Source organism: Loxodonta africana, chromosome 7, assembly GCF_030014295.1.
Source record: "Loxodonta africana isolate mLoxAfr1 chromosome 7, mLoxAfr1.hap2, whole genome shotgun sequence".
NCBI classification, from domain to species: domain Eukaryota; kingdom Metazoa; phylum Chordata; class Mammalia; order Proboscidea; family Elephantidae; genus Loxodonta; species Loxodonta africana.
In genome coordinates this window covers 29,800,565-29,826,286 of record NC_087348.1, presented here as the reverse complement: position 1 = coordinate 29,826,286, position 25,722 = coordinate 29,800,565, and the positions used below count along the sequence as shown (strand labels likewise).

Here is a 25,722-nt window from a genome sequence, read left to right as displayed (position 1 = left end):
TGAATTTACACAGAACTAGCAATTTAATTTAATTATGTTTTTTATACTAGAGTTCCTTAAGGATCAAATGACCATTTTTTGCTCTGTATCCCAACATTTAGGAAGCCACTTATTCTAGGTATTAGACAAATCTCCCTCATGGATCTGTGAAAACATTTTAGGGAAAACAAAGACATGTACTTTCCTCTCCTTCCAGATTAGCTTGTTCTTTTCTTTTAAAATGACATCTGAATAAGACAAAACTGTAGCAAGTGGCAGAGGATGAATATGAATCATCTGTAGAACACTGAGTGAAGTTCCACTCTACGTGTGATAGATTTTTCACTTCTCATTGTTGTTGTTAGTTGCCCTCAAATCAGTTCCAATTAATGGTAACTCCATTTTCAAAAATTACAAAATCTTGTTTGGTGCTGCACTGGCTTCATGACTATGTGTATGGTCCAGTCCACTGCTGTGGCCATCATGTTTTTTGAGTGCCTTAAAAAAAAAAAAATTTCTTTTTTTTTCCAACCTTGGGGAGTTCCGATAGAGCAAATGTTGTGTGCTGAGCTGCTAACCAAAAGGTCAGCAGTTTGAACTCACCAGCTGCTCTGCCAGAGACAGGTGGGAGAGTCGGCTTCCATAAAGATTAGAACACAACAAAACCCAGTGCTGTCAAGTCAATACCGATTCATAGCGACCTTATAGGACAGAGAAGAACTGCCCCATAGAGTTTCCAAGGAGCGCCTGGCAGATTTGAACTGCTGACCCTTTTGTTAACAGCCTTAGCACTTAACCACTACACCACCAGGGTTTTATAGCCTTGGAAAGCTGTGGGGCAGTTCTGCTCTGTCCAATGAAGTCGTTATGAGTTGGAATCCACTAGAGGGCAACGTGTTTGCTTTGGCTTGGTCCCAACTTGGTGGCTTATCTTTAGAACTATAGTGGACAATATTCTGTTAGGATCCAAAGGGTTTTCATCAGCTAATTTTTGTAAGTCGATCTCTGGGCCTTTCTTCCTAGTCTGTCTTAGTCTGGAAGCTCCTCTCAAACCCATCCTCCAAAGGTGATCCTGTTGGTATTTGAAGTACCCGTGACATAGCTTCCAGCATCGTAGCAACAAAGAAGCCACCAAAGTAAGGCCAAGTGACAGATGGATGGTCATTTTCACTCCCTTAAATGCTGGAAAATGCAGATGCCAAATACCTAAGGGATAAAACACATCAGTCTGTGACACAATGAAGAAAAAATGAAAGTCCCGAAATCTCACTCCTAAATAAGGTGAATTTAGTGTTTAATTGTGTTTTAATCAGTGAGGCTTTCAACTGATACACAGGTGCCTCTTGGATACTCTCTTCTACTTTTTGTTGTTGTTGTTTGTTTATGCACTTTTCTTTATTCGTACTCCACTAAATGAGAAACTGTTTCATGGCATAGAGGAAATAAATAAAAAATAACCAAATACTACTTTGTGGAAAAACAGTGATTTTATTCTTTTAGGAAAAGTTATATTAAGCAGCTTCATTAGTAAATTTGGGTGATATTTATATCATACTTATTCCAGGACTCCATAAGAAACAACAACATATTAAAGAAATGGTTTCTTTGGGTCAGAATATATATCTCAAATCCACCCAAGGACTTGCAGGGCCAATGATCATACAAACAGAGAAAAAAACAAATACCAAATGCATTGCAGACGAGTTGATTCCGACTCATAGTGACGCTATAATGACCCTATAGGACAGCGTCGAACTGCCCCGTAGGCTGTAGTATTTGCAGAAGCAGCCTGTCACGTCTTTCTCCTTAGCAGTGGTTGGTGGATTTGAACCGCTGACCTTTAGGTTAACGGACAAGCACTTAACCACTACTCAACAGAGCTTCTTAGGAATAGAGAACCATCTTAAAATTGTCATTAAGTTAAACATTGAAAAACAGTAATAATGATATAATAAGCTGAAAAGGTAAAACAGACAATAATTTTTTTTGTTAAAAGAAGAAACATAAAAAAAGTTAATACCCTGTTTTTCTCTGCATACAAGGTGCATTTATCTCCAGAATACCACCTGATACCCTGCTCACCACTGTTCTAAAAATGTCAACGGAATGGGGTAATGAAAAGAGCACATAAAATGATTGGACCATTGAAGGCTGCCTTCTAAGACAACTTGAAATGTAAGTCTAAATTATCCTGTTCTCTACTCGTTTGAGAATATTTTAAAATTAAATCATTTTCACACAGTTTTCCTCATTTCAATTCAATCCAGTCTAGTATGTGGTTAGCGCTGTTGTTCTCATTTGACAAGCGAGGACATTAAGGAAAGGTGCTCATGCACACTGCAGCAAATTCTGGACTAGCGTATCAGTGTGTACTTTCAATTCTATTGTTTCTGGATTTTGAAATTTCTCTATTCACTGGTCTAATTTATGTGGGTCTCAAAAATATAAAATTTTATATAAATTGGCAAATTTTTTGTTTGTTTCTTTTAACATGACAAGTTTAACTAACCAAGAAATGAAACCATTTCTTTCTTATGTTTATCCAGGAAGTTGTATCCACATGAGCCCAACTACGTTGTCACTGCCTATCACCTTTCTAGAGGAGCGAAGTGGTTCAGTGGTAGAATTCTCACCTACTGTGCTGGAAAGCCAGGTGTGATTTCCATTTGTCAGTGGAAGCTTACATTTTGCTATGATACTGAATAGATTTCAGTGAAGCTTGCAAATTAAGATGACCTAGGAATTTTTATTTCTATTAGGAACGAAGGCCTGGTGATCAACTTCTGAAAATTAGCCAACGAAAACTCTGTACATTACAATGCTCTGATCCCTTTGTGCATTTCTCTTGGTGGCAATGGCATATGATTGCAAAGTAGCCGTCTACAAACCACTTTGACAACTTCCGTCTTTTCTCCCTTTGTCATGATGTTGCTTATTGGTCCAGTCATGAGGATATTTGTTTTTCTGAAGTTGAGGTGTAATCCATACTGAAGGCTGTGGTCCTTGATCACCAGTAAGTGCTTCAAGTCCTCTTCACTTTCAGGAAGCAAGGTTCAGTCCAATTGAGTTGGAAGCCAATTCAAAAGCAGTTAATGAAAACAACCCATTGCTGCCTAGTATGTTATTACCCCATTCTAAAGAAAAAAAAGATGAGAATGTAATTGAGTCCACTCTGTTTTCACAGGATATCAGGATATTGCCATTTATGACTTTCCAGTATCAACTGAAATGTCAGTGTCGTCCTCAGGACTGGATCCCTACAGGATTCAGGTGAAGAACGTCACTGAAGTCACCATGTTTATATTGCTGGGCTTCACGAATGATTTTGAGCTGCAAGTCTTTCTCTTTGTACTATTTCTAGGAATCTATGTTTTCACTCTCGTGGCAAATTTGGGACTGGTTTTACTAGTCGTGGTAGATTCTCATCTCCACAACCCCATGTACTATTTTCTGAGTGTGTTATCTTTCTTAGATGACTCCTATTCTTCAGTTGTCACCCCAAAAATGTTAGTCAATTTCCTGGCAGAGAATAAAGCCATTTCATTTACTGCATGTGCAACACAGATGCTGCTCTTTGTCACATTTGGGACCACAGAATGCTTTCTCTTGGCAGCAATGGCATATGATCGCTACGTAGCAATCTACAAGCCACTTTCATATTCAGTTAACATGTCACCCAGAGTCTATGTGCCACTCATCACTACTTCATATGTTGGTGGTTTTTTAAATGCTACTTTACACACCGTAGCAACTTTTAGCCTCTCCTTCTGTGCATCCAATGAAATTAGACACGTCTTTTGTGATATCCCTCCACTCCTTGCTATCTCTTGCTCTGACACTCACATCAACCAGCTTCTGCTCTTCTACTTGGTGGGTTCGCTTGAGTTATGCAATATCCTGATCGTATTGTTCTCTTATGGTTTCATTTTTATGGTCATTCTGAAGATGAAGTCTGCTGAAGGGAGGCAAAAAGTGTTTTCCACTTGTGGCTCTCACCTAACAGGAGTATCCATTTACCATGGAACAATCCTCTTCATGTATGCGAGGCCAAATTCCAGCTATGCTTTGGACCATGACATGATAGTGTCTACATTTTACACCATTGTGATTCCCATGCTGAATCCCATCATCTACAGTTTGAGGAACAAAGATGTAAAAAAAGCAATGAAAAAATTGTTTCAGAGGAATTGGTTCGTAAATAAAGCACATTTTTAGCACATTAGGAAACTGAAAAGAATGTTGGGTGTCAGTCCATAGTTCTATGGTTTGAACCTAGAGAAGAAAATGTCTTGCTTTTATTTAAAAGGGAATATTTTTCTTGTTCTAGAATTTTTTTCAAATAATGCATTAATCAACCTTCAAAGGCAGAAGTTTACAAGTGCAGATCCGATGTATCATCTATATGCCTATAGGATTATTTTCAAATTTACTGACATTAAACTTTCATTGGTGCTTTTATGTGACTATGATTAGTTTTTGTTTAACTTGCTTTTGCTTAGCATAAAGATGATGTCTTGGGAACTCTATGACTCCACACATTCTCACACTGTTTAAAGTAAGTCTTCAGGAAACATTTGGAAGTTCATTTCCCATTCTGGAATCCCTCTGAAGGACTTCTTAAAGATTACTATCCCCTTATTCTTTCACACAGTCACATCCATCTAGGCCTTGTGTATGCCTTCTGCACTGTTAGGTGCAGCACCAGAAACATTGATTCCATTATTACAGTTTTCCTTTGCTGTTGTCCAATCACAAAATTGATTGGACTCATTCTGAAATTCCGGAGAGTCTAGGTGGTAATATTTATTTAGAGTATACCTCAGACTCAGTAAAAACAAATACATAGCTTAGAGAATAATCTACAACTGGCTACTACGTGTGGTTGCTCCAAAAACTGTACCATGATGAATGATGAAGAAATTGACGTTGTGAAGGATTTCATTCTACTTGTGTCAGTAATCAGTGTACAAGGATGCAGCAGTAAAGAAATCAGTGTATTGAATTGGGCAAATCTACTGCAAAATGCCATTCTTATGTTTTATTTATTTATTTTGTTAATGACATAGTCTTATCTTACAGTTCAGAGGTCAGGAGTCCAAAGTGCGTCATTTTAGTTTTATTATTATTGTGCTGTTAATATACCCACCAAAGCGTTCACCAATACAAATTCCACATTTACAATTCCATAACTTTGATTGCATGTTTCAAGTTGTACAACCATTATTGTTCTCTTTTTCCAAAATATTCCACCACCATTAATATAAATTCAATGCCTCCCATATGAAAAATTCCCCTTTTTCCGTCTATCTCACCTCTGGTGCCACTAAAATTCTTTTTTGCTATTGTTAGATGCCAGAGAGCTGGTTCTGACTCATAGCAACACTATGTACAATAGAACAAAGCAGGACTTGGCAACGTTTCGTTTTGTTGTACATAGGGTTGCTATGAGACAGAACTGACTCAATGATACGGAACAACAACTACAGTGACTAATGATATTATTTTCATGTCCCTTCTGGAAATTTGAATACCCTCTTTGGTGAACTGTCTACGCAAGTCCTTTGCCCCAATTTTTTTTTTTTTTTTGGTGGGGGTGATGCACAGGCTTGGTTTCTTTTGGTTGTTAAGTTGCAGAAGTTCTGTACGTATTTTGGATATTAGGCCCTTATCTGATATTAAAAAAAAAAAGTTCCCTAAAATTTTCTCCAAATTTGTAGGTTATCTTTTTTAGTTTGTAGATAAAGACCTTTGATGTACAAAAATATTTAATTTTTATGAGGTCCCATATATCTATTTAGATTTTGCCATTCCAGTTTTTTTTTTTTTTAATCGTATCTGATGATCTATTGTTAAACGCTATGTCTTAGTTATCTAGTGCTGCTTTAACAGAAATACCACAAGCGGATGCCTTTCACAAAGAGAAGTTTATTCTCTCAGTCTGTTGTTACTTGCCATCGAGTCGATTTTGACTCTTAGTGACTCTATGTACAAAGGATTGAAACACTGCCCCGTCCTGTGTTATCATCACAACATTTGTTAGGTTTAAGCCCCTTGTTGCAGCCACTGTGTCAGTCCATCTCACTGAGAGCCTTCCTCTTTTTGGCTGACCCTCTGCTTTACCAAGAATGATAGCCTTATCCAGGGACTGATGTCTTCTGATAACATGTCCAAAGTAGGTGAGATGTAGTCTCACCTTTCTTGCTTCTAAGGAGCATTCTGATTGTACTTCCAAGACAAATTTGTTCTTTCTTTGGCAATTCATGATACATTCAATATTCTTTGCCAACTCCACAATTTAAAAGCTTCCATTCTTCTTCGGTCTTCCTTAATCATGGTTCATCTTCCTTTGACAACTTCAATCTTTTCTCCTTTGATCATGGTATTGCTTATTTGCCAGTTGTGAGGATTTTTGTTTTCTTTCAGTTAAGGTGTAATCCATGATGAAGGCTGTGGCCTTTGATCACAAATAAGTGCTTCAAGTCCTCTTCACCTTCAGCAAGGAAGATTTTGTCATCTGCATAACATAGGTTGTTAATGAGACTTCCTCCAAACCTGTTGCCCGTTCTTCTTCATGTAAACCAGTTTTTCAGATTATTTGCTTAGGATACAGATGGAATAGGTATACTGAAAGCATATAAACCTGGTGCATACCTTTCCTGACTTTAAACTAAGCAGTATCCCCTTGTTCTGTTTGAATGATTGCCTCTTAACTTACTTACAGGGTCATCATGAGTACAATTAACTGTTCTATAATTCCCATTCCTCACAATGTTATCCATAATTCATTATGATCCACACAGTCCAATGGCTTTGCAGAGCCAATAAAACACAGGTAAACATCTTTCTGGTATTCTCTGCTTTCAACTTGGATCCATCTGATATCAGCAGTGATACTCCTGGTCCCACATCATCTTCTGAATCCAGTTTGAATTTCTGCTGTCGCCCTGTCTATAAAATGTTGAAGTTACTTTTAATAATTTTCAGTGACATTTTACTTGTGTGTGATACTAATGATATTTTTCGATAATTTCCCAGAGTCTAGAAGGCTAGAAGTTCAACTTCAGGGTGCCAGATCTAGGGGAAGTCTTTCTCTCTCTCGGCTCTGGAGGAAGGTCCTTGCCATCAATCTTCCCTTTGTCTAGGGGCTTCTCTGGGCAGGAACCCTGGCTGCACAGACCACCCTCTCTCCCTGGCATTGCTTTCTTTGTGGTATGAGGTCCACCACTGTCTGCTTGCTTCCCTTTCATCTCTTGTGAGATAAAAGGTGGTGCAAGCCACACACTAGGGAATCTCCCTTTACACTGCATCAGGGATGTGACCTGAGTAAGGGTGTTACAGCCCACCCTAATCCTCTTTAACATAATTTAATCTTGCCTCATTAACCATAGGCAAAGATAAGGATTTACAACATACAGGAATATTACATCAATCACAAAATGGAGGATAACCACACAATACTGGAAATCATGGCCTAACCAAGTTGACACATATTTTTGGTAGACATAGCTCAATCCATGACACTACACTCTTTGGCTCCCCGAAATTTATGACCTTGCCACATTGAAAACACATTACCTCATCATATCATAGCAAATGTCTTAAATCATCTTCAAGTCCAAAATTCAAAAATTCTTCCCCAACTGTAAAATCTATAATACAATTTATTAGCTTCCAAAGTGCAACGGTGGAACAGGTACAAACTAGAGATTTACATTACAAATGGAAGTAATTGGAGGGAAAGAAGGGATAAGAGACATCAAGCAAGTTAGCAGAACATATTACATTAGCACTCAAGGCTTTGAAAATAATTCTCTGTTCTCTGAAACTGTTTAGGCAATGGCCCTGCCCTCCAGACTCTAAGTATTGACCACACGGTCTGGATTCTTAGTGGAGGCACCTCGATCCTGGGCTTCAGCTCCACCTTCCAGGCCTACTAGGATGGCAACTCTGCTCCCTAGGCTTTAGGTGCACTATTCTCCTAGTCCACCTGAGGGGTGATTCCACCCTTAGTAACACCAGAGGTCATGGTTCCACCCTCTGAGATGCCAGAAGCTTTTGAGACTGGGGCAACTCCGCTTTTTGTGTTCCTTTTCTCTTCAGCTTCTGCTTCCTGGTTCCTTGGCGTCTCAGCCCCTCAGGCCTCACCAAGTGTCTCTGCCCTGCTGTAGCAAGTGTTCCAAAGCTCTGTAGTACCAATGACAAGTGAATGTATGCACCCCACTCCACCAGTAAACTCTGGCTGAGAGGTACTCAGCATTCTTTTTCAGTGGGTCAAAAAGCCTAGTTCCACCAATAAATTCCAAGAGTCAGCCCACTCCTCAAGGAAGCTTCCTGCACTAAGACACTCAGCTCTCTCGCTCCATGGGTGGGCTTCAACACCATCTTGCACTGGCTTTCTGCTTCTGCTGTTGACAATTCTCTGTCACAGCTAGTCTGTGCCATTGCTTCTCGCACTCTGTGTGTCTCCATTATAACAGCTCTCCTTCCTTCTGAGTTCTCTATACATTCACAGTTTCAAAACCGCTTCCACATTTTAGGTATCTGTTAGAGCATCACCTCACTCCCTGTAACAAATTCTAACTTAGTTATCTAGTGCTGCTATAACAGAAATACCCCAAGTGAATGGCTTGAACAACCAGAATTTTATGCTTTCACAGTCTAGAAGGTTAAAATCCAAGTTCAGGGTGTCACGTGTAGAGAAAGGCTTTCTCTGTTTTCTCTGAAAGAATATCTTTGCCATCAGTATTCCCCTACTCTAGGAACTTGTCTGCACAAGAACCCCAGCTACAAAGGACGTGCTCTGCTCCCTGCGCTGCTTTCTTGGTGGTTTGAGGTCCTCCACTCTCTGCTCACTTCCTTTCATCTCTTGTAAGATAAAACGTGATGCAGAACACACCCCACGGAAACTCCCTTTACCTTGCATCAGGGATGTGACCCGAGTAAGGGTGTTACATCCTATCCTAATCCTCTTTAACATAAACTAATCTTGCCTCATTAACCACAGACAGAGATTAGGATTTGTAACACATAGGAAAATGACATGAATCACAAAATGGAGGACAACCATACAATGCTGGGATTAATGGCCTAGCCAAGTTGACACATATTTTGGGGGACACAATTCAATCCATGACACACTACATCCTACAGCCTCACTCTCACCTTTTCTCGTAATAGTTTTAGTTTTCCCAGATCTTTGATCTATTTTGAATTGATTTTTGTGTGTGGTATAAGGCCTGGATACTGTTTCATTCTTCTGCATGTGGAAATTCAATTTTCCCAGCACCATTTCTTGCAAAGACTCTTCCTTCCCCATTGAATAGTTGACCATAGGTGTGTGGATTTATTCCTGGACTTTCATTTGCATTCCTTTGGTTTATACCTCTATTATTATACCAGTACCAGAGGGTTTTAATTACTGTAATTTTAGTATATTATGATATTAGGACATGTTATCCCTCCTGCTTTAGTCTCATTCTTCAGGATTGCTTCAGCAATTCCAGGTCCTTTGCCCTTCTATGTAAATTTGAGGATTGTGTTTTTTTCCATTTATGCAAAGAAGGCTGTTGTAATTTCAATGGCAATTGCAAGAAGCTCATTTTAATAATATCAAGTTTTTCAATCCATTAGCAGAGAACTGTCATATCTTATTTAGGTCTTCTTTAATTTCTTTCGGTAATGTTTTATAGCTTTCAGTGTATAAACCTTTCACTTCCTTGGTTAAATTTATTTCTAGGTTTTTTATTCTTTTGGATGTTGTTGTAAATAGATTTGCTTTCTAAATTTCCTTTGGGGAGAAATGGTTTCTCTGACATGGCTTTCTGGCCCAGCGTTTACAATCCGCTTGTTATGGATTGAATTGTTTCCTCCAAAAGTGTGTGTCAACTTAGCTAGGCCATGAATCCCAGTTTTGTGTGATTGTTCATCAGTTTGTCATCTCATGTGATTTTGCTATATGTTATAAATCCTAATTCTATGATGTTCATGAAACAGGATTAGAGGCAATTATGTAGATGATGCAGGACTCAATCTACAAGATTAGATTGTATTTTCAGTCAATCTCTTTTGAGATATAAAAGAGAGAAATGAGCAGAGAGACAGGAGGACCTTCTACCACCAAGAAATTAGAGCCTGAAACAGAGCACATTCTTTGCATCCAGAGTTCCTGCACTGAGAAGCTCCTAGACCAGGGAAAGATTGATGACAAGATCCTTCTCCTGCACCTGACAGAGAAGGAAGGCCTGTGCCTGGAACTGGCACCCTGAATTTGGACTACTAGCCTCCTAGACTATGAGGGAATTTGTTTTCTCTTTGTTAAAGCTACCCACTTGTGGTGTGTCCCCACCAATGATGACTTCACCAGGGCCTGGCTGTTCACAAAGTCTGAGCCTCACTGTTCTCCACACATGCTTCCTCCTGAGACTTATGGTATCAGAGTGGAGGTGCACCAGTGGGCCCTTTCTTTATTCTTTGTGCTCAGGCTTCCCTGCTTGTGGTGCCTTCGCTAGGGCCTGGATGTTCACAAAGTCCGGACTTCACTCACTCTGTACCCGTTTCTGCTGCCCCAAGATGGCCTGAAAAGATCCTATACAACTCAAACTGTTTGATATCTGCCAGATATCTGATATTCTATCACATAGAATATTAAGTTTTCTGTATAAAACCCTGTCTCTCCTGTTATAACTTTCTATCCATGTGTTGACAGTAAAATTATGTCTATTAATATCTCTTGTATTAAATTTTCAATGAACTTACATGTATGACTCATAGAACTATAAAACTAAGACCTCGTAGTTCAGATGGGAAGTTTTGTTATTTTTATTAAACAGTTACAAATTCTGACATATGTTATGCTTTCATATTCTTTGATAATATACATGTTTCCAGAGTTTTGAAAGAGTTAAGCAGGTTATATTCCCAGAAGGAGGGAACTGGATTACAGGGAATTTAGTTTATTAAGCAATGCTACATAGCTAATTAGCATCAGAACTAGGTCTATATTCGGTATCATTAGATTTATTTTCCAATCCTAAAACATAAACTTTTCCAGCAAAGCATCAGTTTTCAGGAGGCCACAACAATTCATTTAATCATTTTTATCAAGTAGTTCGTTGTTCCAGAACAGTTCTCTTGTTATCACAGGGAGAAAAAAATCTTGTTATTTTTCTGTACCAAAAGAGAGTTAGCATTCTCTCTCCTTGGTGCATCCGCTGTGGATTACAGGAAGAGCTCCAGAAATGGATATAAGAATCCAAACACAATCATAGCGTACTTTAATTGAGTGAAAGGTTCAGTTCCATAGGTAAGAGGAAATATTTACAACACTACAAAATATTTTAGAAGTTTAACCATTAATTTCCAACTAGAGTATATGCCTAGTTTGAAAGTAAATTTGAATTAGGTGATTCTGGTTAATTCAGATTTGTATTAAAAACTGAAGCTTTCCTGAGAACACAGCAAAGAAAACAGAAAGGACTCCATACATATTTATGTCAACAGAGATGTAAATCAGAAGTAATTTTCATTATATATGTATTGCAATTTCATGGTCTACTTAAGCTGGATTACTTTAAAAAATAATTCAAGTATGTGAGGGTGTTATTTTGCATTATTTCTCGGGGCTGATGATTCCAGAATAAGAACCTGGCACAGTGGGAATTGCAATATGGTCAAGTGGAAATAGCTTAGACTGGGATCAGAAAAATCTGGGGTGAACCCTTGCTCTGATAGTAACTACTGTGTGACCTTTGTCAAGTGTTGTGTCTAGTTGGGCCTTAGTTCTTTCCCTCGTATATAAAAGAACACCAAATTATTTAGCTATCCTGGTGCTATGAAGATTATGTACAGTCATGTGCACAAAATTCCTAGCCCCTTGAATCCACTTATTAATCTGTGGTAGTTGCTATCACGGCTTTCTTTAGCCTCAAGCCTAGTCTTTGTAGTACTGTTCCGATGGGCACCGGGTACTTTATGTTTTCTGATAATGACTCTATTAGAGCTGAGGAGCTGATATATTTTTAGTCTTCAAGATGGAACATGTTTTGTTAAAAAAAAAAAAAAAAGAGAATTCAGAATCTATATTTTTGTGTTCCTAGCCACTATAGTCTCTTAAACTGAAATCAACTAGTCATAAACACAACCAACCATTTGTCATGTAGTCCACTCTGACTCGTGACTGTGTTCCGCAAGGTTTTCAATGGTTGATTTTCAGAAGTAGATTACCAGGCCTTTCTTCTGAGGTGCCCCTGGGTAGGCTCCAACCTCTAAACTTTCGGTTAGCAGGCAAGTGCCTTAATGGTTTGTACCACACATGTGTTCTGTCATAAACATAGTTCTAATTTCCTTAAAGGTTGAAAAAAAGTAACCATAATTCCTGTTTGAAGAATCTTGGGTGAAGTGATTAAACCTCCTACTTTTTCCTCTATTAAGTCTCCGGCTCTCTATAGTGAAGTAGGCAATTGCTCTAACAGATCTTGATTTGGTATAAAACATACTTACATTCATAAACCACATTCTTGCTCTATGGACAAGAACAGACCATCAAGTGTGCCTGAAAATTATGTCATCAAGAGTATTTGGAGAATTTCAGCCAAAAGCACTATTATTTTACTGACAAGTCCAAAATCAGAAGACCGTGACAGAGATGCATTTTTATAATCCTTCACAGATTATCAAATATGGAGGCCTGGTAGCATAGTAGTTAAGTGCTCAGGCTGCTAGCCTAAAGGTCAGCAGTTCGAATCCATCAGCTGCTCCTTGGAAACCCTATGAGGCAGTTCTACTTTGTCCTACAGGGTGGCTATGGATCAGAACTGACTCTATGGCAACGGGTTTGTTTCTGTTTTTTGCTTTTTTACAGTCCAGATTATTAGGATTCATTGGGCTTAATTTCAATAAAATGATATTTTAATCTGTATATTAACATTTAACAAACATGTATAACTAAAAGAAAAATATTTTAGCTTGTGGTTTGGGATTCATTCATTGCTCAAAGCTTTGATGAAAAATCCCTGTTTATTTTGTTTTAGATAAATAAAATGTGGAGGGCTTATTTTTATTTATTTATTTTTTAGATAAACAAAAAGCACATGCACTTTTCACATATAATCAAAACTTGAATTTAAAAACTTGTGCTAACTTGTCTCATAAATGAGCACTCTGCATGAATGCCATATTCATGTAGTGAAACAATGTTTATTGAAATCATTTTGCCCATCTTATCTATTCTTTAGCACAAGAAAGAAGAAGGACAGCTTTAATTTTCCTAGCTCACACTGGCACTAGGTGCTGTTTCTGAGATTTTGATAAAAGTTTATCAAGTCCAAATACAATGCTCTTAACTTTCCACCATTGTTGTCTCAGAAACATAAATGAAGTGACGGCTGTAATCACAGTCTAGCTGACATTTCTTTTGTTTCTGTTAGTCAAGTTATATTTTGCAGTGGATTTTGCAATGAATTTCTTTAGTACCCTACCTATTGCCATATTTTTTTTTCCAAAATTTGCTTGCGTTTTTTTAATTTACTTTTACTGAGCTTCTTCCTATCTACCTGATTTCTATTTTATCCTTGACTATCTCCACTAAATATTTTTGTCTGAAAGAGAGAAAAGAGAAAGGGGTAGGAGGGAGAGAAAGAAAAAGAAAATGGGGGATTTTTGAAACAAAAATGTATTTTTTGTAATGCCCCCAAAATATACGGATATGTATTTATTTATTATTTCATGACTTTATTATTTTTTTAATATAATATACCATTCAAGCAAAATTACAATACATGATAAGATATTTGAAGATGTGTTCTGATGAATTATAGATAAACTTTGTGGATTTACATAAAAATAGCTACCTTCTAAGACAAGTTGAAAGGTATGTCTATTTTCGCCTATTTTCTAGTCATCTGAGAACATTTTAAAATTAAATCATTTTTAATAAGCTTTTCTCCTTTGAATTTCATCCAATCTTGTGAGATACATGCTGTTGCACTCATTTTATCTTAGTTGACATTAAGGAAAGGCATTCATGTATGTTGTAGCTAATTTAAAATGATTAGTGCGTATTTACAAGTCTAAAGATTTTGGATTTAAAATTTCCTCTATTCATTCTTCTTTGCAAATTTTAATGTGGTAATTTGAGAACCACATAAATTGGCATGTTTGGTTATTTACTTGTTTTTAACATGACAAGTTTAGCCAACAAATGTATGAAACCATTTTTCTTTTCTTTATATAGGAAATTGCTTCCACATGGGCTCACTTACTTTGTCACTGCCAGTCCCATCATAACCTAGGATATTATTATGCCCTTCTAGGAAACAGACAAGAAGATGTAATTGGGTGCACTCCGTTTCCCAGTATATTGCATGTACAATGTCATCTAGTCAATTCCAACTCAAGGCAATTCCAAATTTATGAGTACTACTATGTTCCTTAAGGTTTCCAATGGCTGATATTTGGCAGTAGATTCTCATTCCTTTCTTCTGAGGTGTCTCTGTGTGGAAATGAACCATCAAACTTTCAATTAGAAGCAAATGCATGAATCATTTGCACCACCCAGCAATTCTGGTTGCATTTAGGAACTATAAATATGAACTGAAATGTCAGTGTTGTCACCATCGCTGGATCCATATAGGTTTCAGATGAAGAACCTCACTGAAGTCACCATGTTTACATTGCTGGGCTTCACGGGTAATTTAGAGCTGCAAGTCTTTCTCCTTTTACTATTTCTTGCAATCTATGTTTTTACTCTGGTGGGAAATTTGGGACTGGTTCTATTAGTCATGGCAGATGCCCGACTCCACCATCCCATGTACTATTTTCTGAGTGTGTTATCTTTCTTAGATGCCTGCTGTTCTTCAGTTGTCACCCCAAAAATGTTAGTCAATTTCCTAGCAGAGGATAAAGCCATTTCATTTACTGCATGTGCAACACAAATGCTGCTCTTTGTCACTTTTGGGACCACAGAATGCTTTCTCTTGGCAGCAATGGCATACGACCGGTATGCAGCAATTTACAACCCACTTCTCTATTCAGTTAAGATGTCACCCAGAGTCTGTGTGTCACTCATCTCTGCGTCATACGTTGGTGGTATTTCACATGCTACTTTACACACAGTGGCAACTTTTAGCCTCTCCTTCTGTGCATCCAATGAAATTAGACATGTCTTTTGTGATATCCCTCCACTTCTTGCTATCTCCTGCTCTGACACTCACATCAACCAACTTCTACTCTTTTACTTTGTGGGATCTATTGAGATATTCACTATCCTGATTGTCTTGACATCTTATGGATTCATTTTTATGGCCATTCTGAAGGTGCGTTCTGCTGAAGGAAGGCGAAAAGTGTTTTCCACTTGTGGTTCTCACTTAACTGGAGTATCAATTTACCATGGAACAATCCTCTTCATGTACTTGAGACCAAGTTCCAGCTATGCTTTGGACCATGACATGATAGTGTCTGTATTCTACACCATTGTAATTCCCATGCTGAATCCCATTATCTACAGTCTGAGGAACAAAGACGTAAAAGAAGCAATGAAGAAATGTTTCAGAGAAATTGGTTCATAAATAAAGCACATTTGTATTATTGTAAAACTGAAAAGAATGTTGAGTATCAATTCATATTTCTAAAGTTTGAATCTAGGGAAGAAAGTGTCTTGCTTTTATTTTTCGGTGTCTGTATATCCTAGAATATTTCCAAACAAAGCGTTAGTAAAACTTCCAAGGCAGAATTTTATGAGGACAGAGAAACCATCCCATTTACATGGCTGTAGGACTATTTTCAAATGTACCCATATTGAACATTCAGTGATGGATTATATCCCTGATTACTGTTTGTTTTACTTGACCTTCACTTGCCGGAATGATGATGTCCTGAGAACTCCATGACTTCACATTTCCTCACATCGTTTATAGTAAGTCTTCAGCAAACACTTGGACGTTGATTTCCCTTTCTGGAATCCCTGTGGAGGGCCTTCCAAAGATTACCAGCTCCTTACGCCCTTACATACTGAGAACCATCTAGGCCTTTGGATATGCTTTCTGCACTGTTTGGCTCAAAATCGTGTTGATTCCATTATTACATTTTTGCCATTGTCTAATCACAGAAATTGATGAGACTCATTCTGAAACTACTGAGGGATTACACAGTAAATATTTATTGAGAGTAAACTTAAGGCTCAGTAAAAATGAATATATAGCTAAGAAAATAATCTACAAGTGGCCACTATACGTGATTGTTCCAAACTCTGAAAAATTATTACACCATTGGACAATCTTTCAATGATTCTAATCTATTTTCTCATCCTGCCTTTGTTCTCTAACCATGAGGAACAACCCTGCACTGGTCATCATGAATGATATTTTACAACAATGATCAGGATCCAGAGAATGGAAAAGGCCCTACATCACCTCAAATGTTTCCTGCCTATGCCATCTGCTCTTGAATTATTTGTTTTTATTTCAATATTTGTTTATTTTATGAGTCATTAAGAGTAAAAAGTATGTTTCATTCAATGAAACTCACTTTCTTCCTACCAGCAGAGATTGTCCTGTGGCCCTACCACAATAAAATCATCATAACATAGCAATCAAAACAATGTTCCTGTAAAAACCAATTGTCATGGATTGAACTGTGTCCCCCAAAAATATGTATCAACTTGGTGATGCCACGATTACCACTATTGTGTGGTTGTCCTCCATTTTGTGATTGTAATTTTAGGTCAAAGAAGATTAGGGCAGAACAGAAACACTCTTATTAAGGTTACATCTCTGATCCAATGTAAAGGAAATTTCCCTGGGGTGTGATCTGCAATACCTTTTATATTATAAGAGATAAAAGGAAAGGGAAGCAAGCAGAAACGGAGGACACCTCGCACCACCAGGAGCAGAAAGCATCCTTTAGACCTGAGGCTCCTGTGTGGAGAAGCTCCTAGTCCAGGGGAAGATTGATGAGAAGGAGCTTGCTCCAGAGCCAACAGAGACAGAAAACCTTCCCCTGGAGCTGATGGCCTGAATTTGGACCTCTAGCTACTAGACTGTGAGGAAATAAATTTCTCTTTGTTAAAGCCATCCACTTGTGGTATTTCTGTTACAGCAACACTAGATGACTAAGACACCAATGCTAAAGTGTGAGTTTGAAAAACTCCAGTAAATTTAAGAGACTCAATTTCTAATGTCTTCTGGTCAATAATGCAAAGAGAACTAATACTTTTCTATTGGAAGAAGGAAATACTGGACAACAAAGTGTGGTTTACATATATACTCGAAATTCCTTTAAAAGTTCTAATTTTCAGAGATGCAATATAGACATTTTACCTTCTAAAAATTACATAATTTGAAGCCCTAGTAACTTAATATTATTTCTGATTATGATCTATTGAGATGGTCTTTCTAGAAGAAAGGAATATTTTGCTTCAAATGTACTCATGAAAAAGCATGTTTTACAAAGCTCAGTATTTTTGCAGCATTTCCAGAACATTTCTAAATGTTCTGTCATTCAAATCGGGCTTTCAAATTCTTGAAGGCAAAGATTCAGTCAACATTGTCTCTTGGTTTATCAGTCTTTCAAATATAAAAAAAAAATAATTTTCTTTTGGGAAAGGAAGAGATGAACTGAAGGAACAAGTTTGCACCCAATTATGCCTAAAAATATTTGGTTAATAATCCAGCCATCAAATTAGACAAGAATTCATGTCAAATTAACCTATATGGAAATTCCACTATATTTTCTTTCTTTCTCCTAATAAAGTAGAAACCAAATTGTGAGGATAAGACAGTCTCCAATGAGTTCTTATTTGTTCAAGTCAACGTGGAAAAATGGTATATTTGTCTCAAAAACTTTTACACTTTATAAATCTCCTCAAATATCTTTCCTTTAAGAAAGATTTGACCTTCCCTGTCCTTGTGGGCATTTTTTTTTTAAATATAAGTTAACACTTTGCTCAATATTATAACAAATATTAAATAAAATAGATATAAATGTTTGTTGTTTTAAATATTTGGTTACTATATAAGGGAGCTCTGGTGATATAGAGGTTAAAGCTCTTGGCTGTTAACCAAAAGGTCTGTGGTTTGAACCTACCAGGCACTCCACAGGAGTAAGATGTGGCAGTCTGCTTCCATAAGGATGGTAGCCATGGAAACCTTATGAGGCATCTATACTTTGTTCTACAGGGTCACAATGAGTAGGAATCAGCTAGACAGCAGTGGGTCTGTTTTCACGTAGATCTATCACTATGCTGACAGTGTAAATTGCATAAAGGCAGTCATTGTGTCTTTTCTCACAGTTGTGTCTCTTCTCCCCAGGACATAACATTGTACTTGGAGCAATAAGTTTACCTGGAGATATTTATTGAATGAATGGTGAGTCAATGAATGAGTGATAGTTAACAGCAGCAATAGTTAGAACTCATATACAGCTGATTAGGCACTGCACAATTATGTAAGTGCTTTCCGTATATTAAGTCATGTCATCATCATAGCAATTCCAAGAAGTGGTTCTTCTATTATCTCAGATGAGGAAACAGAGGCACATAAATTTGCTGAAGACCACATAGCTCCTAAGAGTGATAACCACATTCTAAGTTAAGCTTCCTAGCTACAGAGGCTTCAATTTTACAGTTTGGTACATAGAATAAAAGAACATACTGATCTTTTTTCTTTATCAACTGCATTATTGGGTCTTCAGACAACACCTTATGAAGTGTTGAAGGCCTTCATTAAGTCATTGACAGAAAATAGAGAAAAAAATGTATGTAAGAAGTATTGGAGATGTGGTTTCCACAGGATTTAACTAGTGATTGGTTGGGTTGAAACATGTGGAAGCTGCAGGTCATGAGCCTAAGTGATCATTAAACCCATACTGAAAGAAAGCCATGTGGCACAGTGGTTAAGTACTTGGCTATTAAATGAAAGGTCATTGATTAGAAGCCAACAACTTCTCTTCAGGAGAAAGATGGAACAGTCTGGTCCTTTAAAGATTTATAGCCTTGGAACCCTACGTGGCAGTTCTACTCTGTCCTACAGGGTAGCTACCAGTTGGAATAGTTTCTGTGGCACTGAGTTTTTTTCTTTTTTACACCTGTACTGATTACTATACTGTACTATAGAGGGTTAGTGAAAAAGAAGAAAACCCTCAATGAGATGGATTGACACAGTGGCTATAACAGTGGTCTCAAGCATAACAAGGATTGTGAGGGTGACATAGGACCAGGCAGTGTTTCATTTTTTTTTTTTACATAGTGTTGCTATGAATTGGACCAAACTTGATGGCACCTAGCAACAATAATACTGATTCTAAAGTTTCTTAACATTTTCAAGGTAGAGAACTAAAATCACAGATAGATATCACTCTGGCTACACCAGTGAAGTAGGCCAGACAAGGAAACATCACAAGGGATAAAGGGAGCCGTAACATCTTGACAGAGAGCTCAATTTGTCAAGAAGACTTAACAATTTGAAAAGTATATACAGTGAAAATAAAATTTCAGAATATATGGAACAAACATTATCAGAATTGAAAGGAGCGATAAACAAATACACAGTTATAAATGGAGGTTTGCACATTCCCCTCTCAGGAACTGCTAAAACAAATAGACAGGAATTCAATACTGTTATTTGTTTCATGTGTTTTATGATTTGCCCCTGGATGGTACAAATAGCTAATGCTAACAACAGCATACTTCTAAATAAACCATCAGTCAAGAAGGTATCACAAGGGAAATTACAATATATTTTGAATTGAATGAAATGATCATAGAACAATTCCAAATTTGTGGGAGGTTACATCTGTCTTTCATATATCAAAAGAGATTGACTCAAGATGCAACCTAACCTTGTAGATTGAGTCCTGTTTCATTAACATAACTGCTTCTAATCTTGCCTCATTAACAATTTAGAGGCAGGATTTTTGACACACAGAAAAATCATACCAGATGACAAAATGGTGGGCGATCACACAGTACTAGGAATCAGCCAAGTTGACACACATTTTTGGGGAACACAATTCAAACCATAACATTCCACTTTTTGGTCTCCAAAAATTCATATCCTTGCCACAGTAAAAGATATTCACCCCATCATATCACAACAACAGTCTTAAAACAACCCCAAGTCCAAAATCCAAAAATTCTTCTACAACTGTGAAGTCTATAATACAAATTATCTGCTTCCAAGTACAAAGGTGGAATAGACACAAACCAGACATTTCCATTACAAATGGGAGCAACCGAAGGGAAAAAAGGGATAATAGGCACCAAACAAGTCAGCAGAACACATTACATTAGCCCTCAAGTCTTCAAAGTAATCCTCTGTTCCCTGAGACCATTTAGTCAATGGCCCTGTACTCCAGACCAGGTGCTGGCCACACTTTCTAGATTCTGGGTGGAGGCCCCTTGGCCCTGGGCTTCCACTCTGCCTTCCAGGACCACCAGAATGGCAACTCTGCTTGCTTCTTGTGTTTCTTGTCTCTTCAGCTTCTGCTTTCGTGGTTCATTGGCCTTTCGGCCCCTTGGGCCTGGCCAGCCAAATCCGGTCTACTGGGGCAAGCCTTCCAAAACTTTTCAAATCCACAAGAAGTGCCTGGAGGCACCCCAATTCACTGTAAACATCCACCAGAAGACACTCAGCTTTCTTGCTTCCTAGGTTGGCTCCAGTGCTGTCTCATGCTGGTCTCCTGGTTCTGCTGCTGCCATTTCTCTGCTGCTGTTCTCTGTGCTGCCTCTTGCCATCTGTGCCATCTCCAGTGTAACAGCTCTGCTCACCTTCTTCTGAGTCCTCACCAGAATTGGCTTTGATGTCCATAATTCCACCAACAGTCTTTTCAAGGCAATCTCTGCTTTTATTATTAAGCACTTTAAAGCTCTTTTAACTCCCACCCATTAACAGTTTCAAAACCACTTCCACATTTTAGGCATCTGTTAGAGATGTACTGCACTCTTCTGGTACCAAATTTGATACACATGTTTATTTATTCCGATAATCAATGTCCATGGATACAGCAGTCAAGAAACCAAACAGTGTATTGCATTGGGCAAATCTGCTGCAAAAGGCCTTTTTTAAGGGTTTTTTTTTTTTAAACAACATAATATTATCTTAACCCTATCTTACAGTTCTTGAATTCAGAAGTCCAAAGTGGAGTGGGTCTTTTTTATTATTATTATTGTGCAGAAAATATACCCACCAAAACAACTTCCACACTTAAAATTCAATGACATTGATTACATTTTTCATATTGTGCAACCATTATTACTTTTTCCAAAATACTTCACCACCATTAACATAAACTCAATGCCCCCCATACAAATACTTCCCCTTTCTCCCTCCTTCTTACCTTTGGCACCATTAATAATCCTTGGTGTCTGTATATTTCTTATTTTATATAAGTGACATCTTCCAGTATTTGTCCTTTTTTCACTGACTTATTTCACTGAGCATAATGTCTTTAAGGCTCATCCATGTCGTGACATGCATCAGAACTTCATTTCTTTTTACAGCTCCATAATATTCTATTCTATGTTTATACCCTGTTTGTTTATCCATTTACCTGTTGATAGGCATATTGGTGGTTTCCACCATTTGACTGTTGTGAAAAGTGCTGCAATGAACATTGGTGTAAAGTTTTCTGTTTCTGTTCCTGCCTTCACTTCTGAGTACATTACCTAAGACTAAGATTACTGAATCATGTGGTAATTCAGTGTTCAACTTTTTGAGGAACTATGAATCAATCTGTTCTCCACAATAGCTCCAACATTTTACATTTCCAACAGCAATGGGTTTAGGTTTCAATTTCTGCACAACCTCACCAATACTAGTTTTTTATTTTTTTAATCATTGCCATTCTAATGGGGAGAGGTGTTATCTCATTATGGTTTTGATTTGCGTATTCCCTAATGGTTCATTCGAAACCCTAGTGGCATAATGGATAAGTGCTATGGCTGCTAACCAAGAGGTCGGCATTTCAAATCCGCCAGGTGCTTCTTGAAAACTCTATGGGGCCACTCTACTCTGTCCTAAAGGGTCGCTATGAGTCGGAATTGACTCGACCGCACTGGGTGTTTTTTTTTTTTTTTTTTGGTAATGGCTAATTATATTATTTTCACGTGCTTTTTGGTCATTTGAATATCCTCTTCTGTGAATTGACTGATCAAGTCCTTTGTACATTTTTTTGGGGAGAGGATTCATATTGAAACAAATTTTAGAAATGGTGAAAGAATTAATCAATTCCCTTTTTTTTACGGCATTGAGTCTGTTCAGTTTTTTTCAGCATCATTTTTTAAAAAGTGTATCCTTTCTCCATAGGTTTCCCTTAGCATTTTTATCAAAAATCAGTTGACCATGTATGTGTGAATATATTTCTGAACATTCTATTCTGTTTCATTGATGTATGTGTCTATTTTTTAGCCTATATACCACATTCTGTTGATTATTTTAACATAAGATAAACCCCAAAATTAGATTATGGGAATCTTCAAATACTATTCTTTTTCAAAATAATTTTTACTGTTTTAATTCTTTTGCTTTTTTATATAAAATGTGGAGTCAGTTTGTTAAGGGCTACAAAAAATGTTGCATTTTAATTGAAATTACATTATATCTATAGATCAATTTGGGATTGCATTTAATGAATACATTGATTAATCCCAACTGGGTGGCCCACCAGTATCAAAGTACCATTCTTCCTTCTTTCAATTCAGATTCCATGACCAATATTTACTGTCTACTCAGAATCTCTTCCTATGGGGCCTAGACACCTATGTAGTTTTTACAATGTTTCCAAGAGTTCTTTAAGTAATATTCTTAAGGACTTTCTAAAACTCCTCATGTACTCTTCTATAAATTTGTATACAGGATTACCAAGACAGAAAAAAACCCTCTACAACACAAAAAGTTTGACCTTTAACTCCACCATGCTTTTAATATTCTAATGTTCTGTCCAATAGAATAATATAGTTGCTTGCATATTGCGCCATCTCTCCTACCACAAACTCTCAATGAGCTTATATCTATCCCTCATACCACTTTGATGCCTAGCACATTATAATTAAGGTGTGAATTATATAAATTGGATTTTAGGGAATTTGATTTTATAATCCAATGACCCGTACCTAATTAGCATCAGAGCAAGAACTATGTCCTGTATCATTAGATTTCCAATCCTTTGCCATAAGCTTTTCAAGTGAAGAATGATTTTTTTAAATACCAACGTGATTCATTTAATTATTTTTATCATGTAATTTATTGTGCCATAACCATTCACTTGTTCACTGCCGGGGTTGGGGGGAACTTGTTTCTTTTCTGTTCCAGAAGAGAGTTAGTGTGTTTTCTCCTTGGGAAATCCCCTATGGCCTACAAGACGGCCTTCAGAAGCTGGTATAAAAATCCATACTTATAATAGGCATAGCAAACTTTGAGTAAGCAGTTCAGTTCCACCGGTAAGAGGAAAAGCTTTTCATCACGAAACATTTTAGAAGCTAGAAACTTGAAACTCACATTAGAGTATATGACTTAATATTTAAAGCTGAAATAGGCAATTCTAGTTAATTCAGTCTTGTACTGGAAACTGAATCACACCTCTTCCTGAGAACATAGCAAAGAAAACAGAAAGGACTCTACATATTTTGCTTGATATAGGTGTAAATCAGAAATTTGCTCGATAATCCAAATAGGAGCAGTATAATTAAGAAGCTATATTTAAAAATCAAGGAAATTATTAAATGGAGAGAAAAATGACACTTCAATCAGCATTTGGGTATATGTTACTTCAGGATTTGCTTTCTTTTGAAAAAATACAAATTAATTTTAAATTTAATTTACTTTAGAAACCATTTTAGTTTTTTTTTTTTTTTTTAATTAATTGTTGAAGCTGGATGAATTTAAAAAAGAATTAAAATATGTGAGGATATTATTTTGCAATTTCCTAGGGAATGCTGATTCCAGAATTACAACATGATATAGTAGAATTGTAATCTGCTCAAATGGAAATACTTTAGACTATGGAGGTGAGCCCCAATTCTCTTATCTCTAAAAGGACACTAAATTAGATAGTTTTAAGGTTGCTCTGTAGATGACATCTGATAATGTACACAAAATTCCTAAACTCTAGGATCTGCTTAGAGCCCTGGTGACACAGTGATAAAGAGTTTGGCTGCTAACAAAAATGTCAGCAGTTCAAATCCACCAGCAACTCCTGGGAAACCCTATGGTGCAATTCTACTCTGTCCTATAGGTTCGATGTGAGTTGGAATGGACTTGACAGCAACAGGTTTGTTTGTTTGTTTTTAAGGTTTAGATCCAGTTAATAATACATGGTAGCTGATGTCATAGCTCTCTTCTCAAAATTAGTATTTGTGGTATTGTTCTCATGAACGTCCGAAACGTCACATTTTCTGACTGTATCAGAGCTGAAGAACTAATTATATTTTATTCTTCTAGATGGTCCATGTTTTCTTAGAAATTTCAGGGTATTTGTTTTTGTCTTTCTAGTCTCTTTCTCCTGTTAATGTGAAATCAGCTAGTTGTAAACATAACCAGTTCTAATTTCCTTAAAGATTAAAAAAAAGATTACTTAACCGAAATGTCTGTTTGCCTTGGAAGAAGTAGTTAAACCCCATACTTTTTCTTTTCTCAAGTCTCTGGTTCCCTATAGGGAAGTAGATAATTGCTCTCATAGCAGCTGATATGGTATAAAATATGCCTTCATTCATGAATCAAATTCTTGCTCTACAGATAAGATCAGAGCCAGCAAGGGTACTTGAAAACTATATCACCAAGAATATCAGGAGAATCTAAGCAAAACACACTATTACTTCAGTGATAAGCTCACAGCCATAATGCAGTAATAGTGGTGAATTTTTATGATCCTTTACAACATTGACTCTTAGGACTCATCTGGTATAATTCCAATAGAACAGTATTTTAATACATGTTTAGTGTTATAAAGCAGCCCTGATGGTGCAGTGGTTAAGTGCTCATCCGCTAACCAAAAGTTTGGCAGTTCAACCCACCAGCCGCTCCATGGGAGAAAGATGCGGTAGTCTGCTTCCGTAAAGATTACAGCCTAGGAAAACACAGGGGGCAGTTCTACTCCGTTCTATAGGGTCACAATGAGCTGGAATCAACTCAATGACAAGTTTTGTGTGTGTGTGTGTGTATGTGTGTTTGTGTGTGTCATATAATAAACAAGTATAACTAAAAGAAAAACACTTTAGCTTCTGGTTTGGGGCTCTGTCATTACTCAGTGTTCTGATAAAAAAAGATTTTGTAACTTCCTATTATTTTGTTTTAGACAAATAAAATTTGGAAGTTACATTTGAATTGTGTGCATTTTTCACATATGATCAAAAATTTAATTTAACAAAATATTTTAATACCTCACATAAATAAGCACTCCACTTGAATACCACGTTAATGTAGTTGAACAGGATGTGCCTGAAACATTTTGTCAGTCTTACCTATTGCTTGGCATAGAGGATGACATTACTTCTCCACGCTCACACTGTCACTAGGTGCTATTTCTGAGACTTTAATAGATGTTTTTCAAGTCCAAATATAATGTTCTTAACCTTCCATTACTGCTGTTTTATCTCAGGCTCGTATGTGAAGAGACTGCTAGAATTGCAACCTAGCTGACATTTCTCCTGCATATGTTAGTCAAGTCATGTTTTCTGATAGATTCTGTAATGGATTCCTTTAGTAGACTAATCATTTGTCCATTATTCAAACTTTCATTGCATATTGTTATTTCCTT

At 37.1% G+C, this 25,722-nt stretch overlaps 2 protein-coding genes across 2 annotated transcripts; both read left to right on the top strand.

Moving 5' to 3' along the window:
* The first annotated feature begins 2,943 nt into the window (after positions 1-2,943).
* Positions 2,944-4,595, top strand: LOC135231908 (olfactory receptor 5T9-like). Its single transcript, XM_064289119.1, has one exon. The coding sequence runs from the start codon at positions 3,208-3,210 to the stop codon at positions 4,192-4,194; it is 987 nt and encodes a 328-aa protein (XP_064145189.1). The 5' UTR covers positions 2,944-3,207; the 3' UTR covers positions 4,195-4,595.
* Positions 4,596-14,573: 9,978 nt separating this feature from the next.
* On the top strand, positions 14,574-15,542 carry LOC100669442 (olfactory receptor 5T9-like). Its single transcript, XM_064289118.1, has one exon. It carries the CDS (start codon positions 14,574-14,576, stop codon positions 15,540-15,542), a length of 969 nt encoding a protein of 322 aa, XP_064145188.1.
* Positions 15,543-25,722: the final 10,180 nt, after the last annotated feature.

What these genes read in the sequence shown, in the direction of transcription:
- LOC135231908 (XM_064289119.1), top strand. Translation starts at nt 3,208, where the DNA reads ATGTCAGTGTCGTCCTCAGGACTGGATCCCTACAGGATTCAGGTGAAG.
- LOC100669442 (XM_064289118.1), top strand. Translation starts at nt 14,574, where the DNA reads ATGTCAGTGTTGTCACCATCGCTGGATCCATATAGGTTTCAGATGAAG.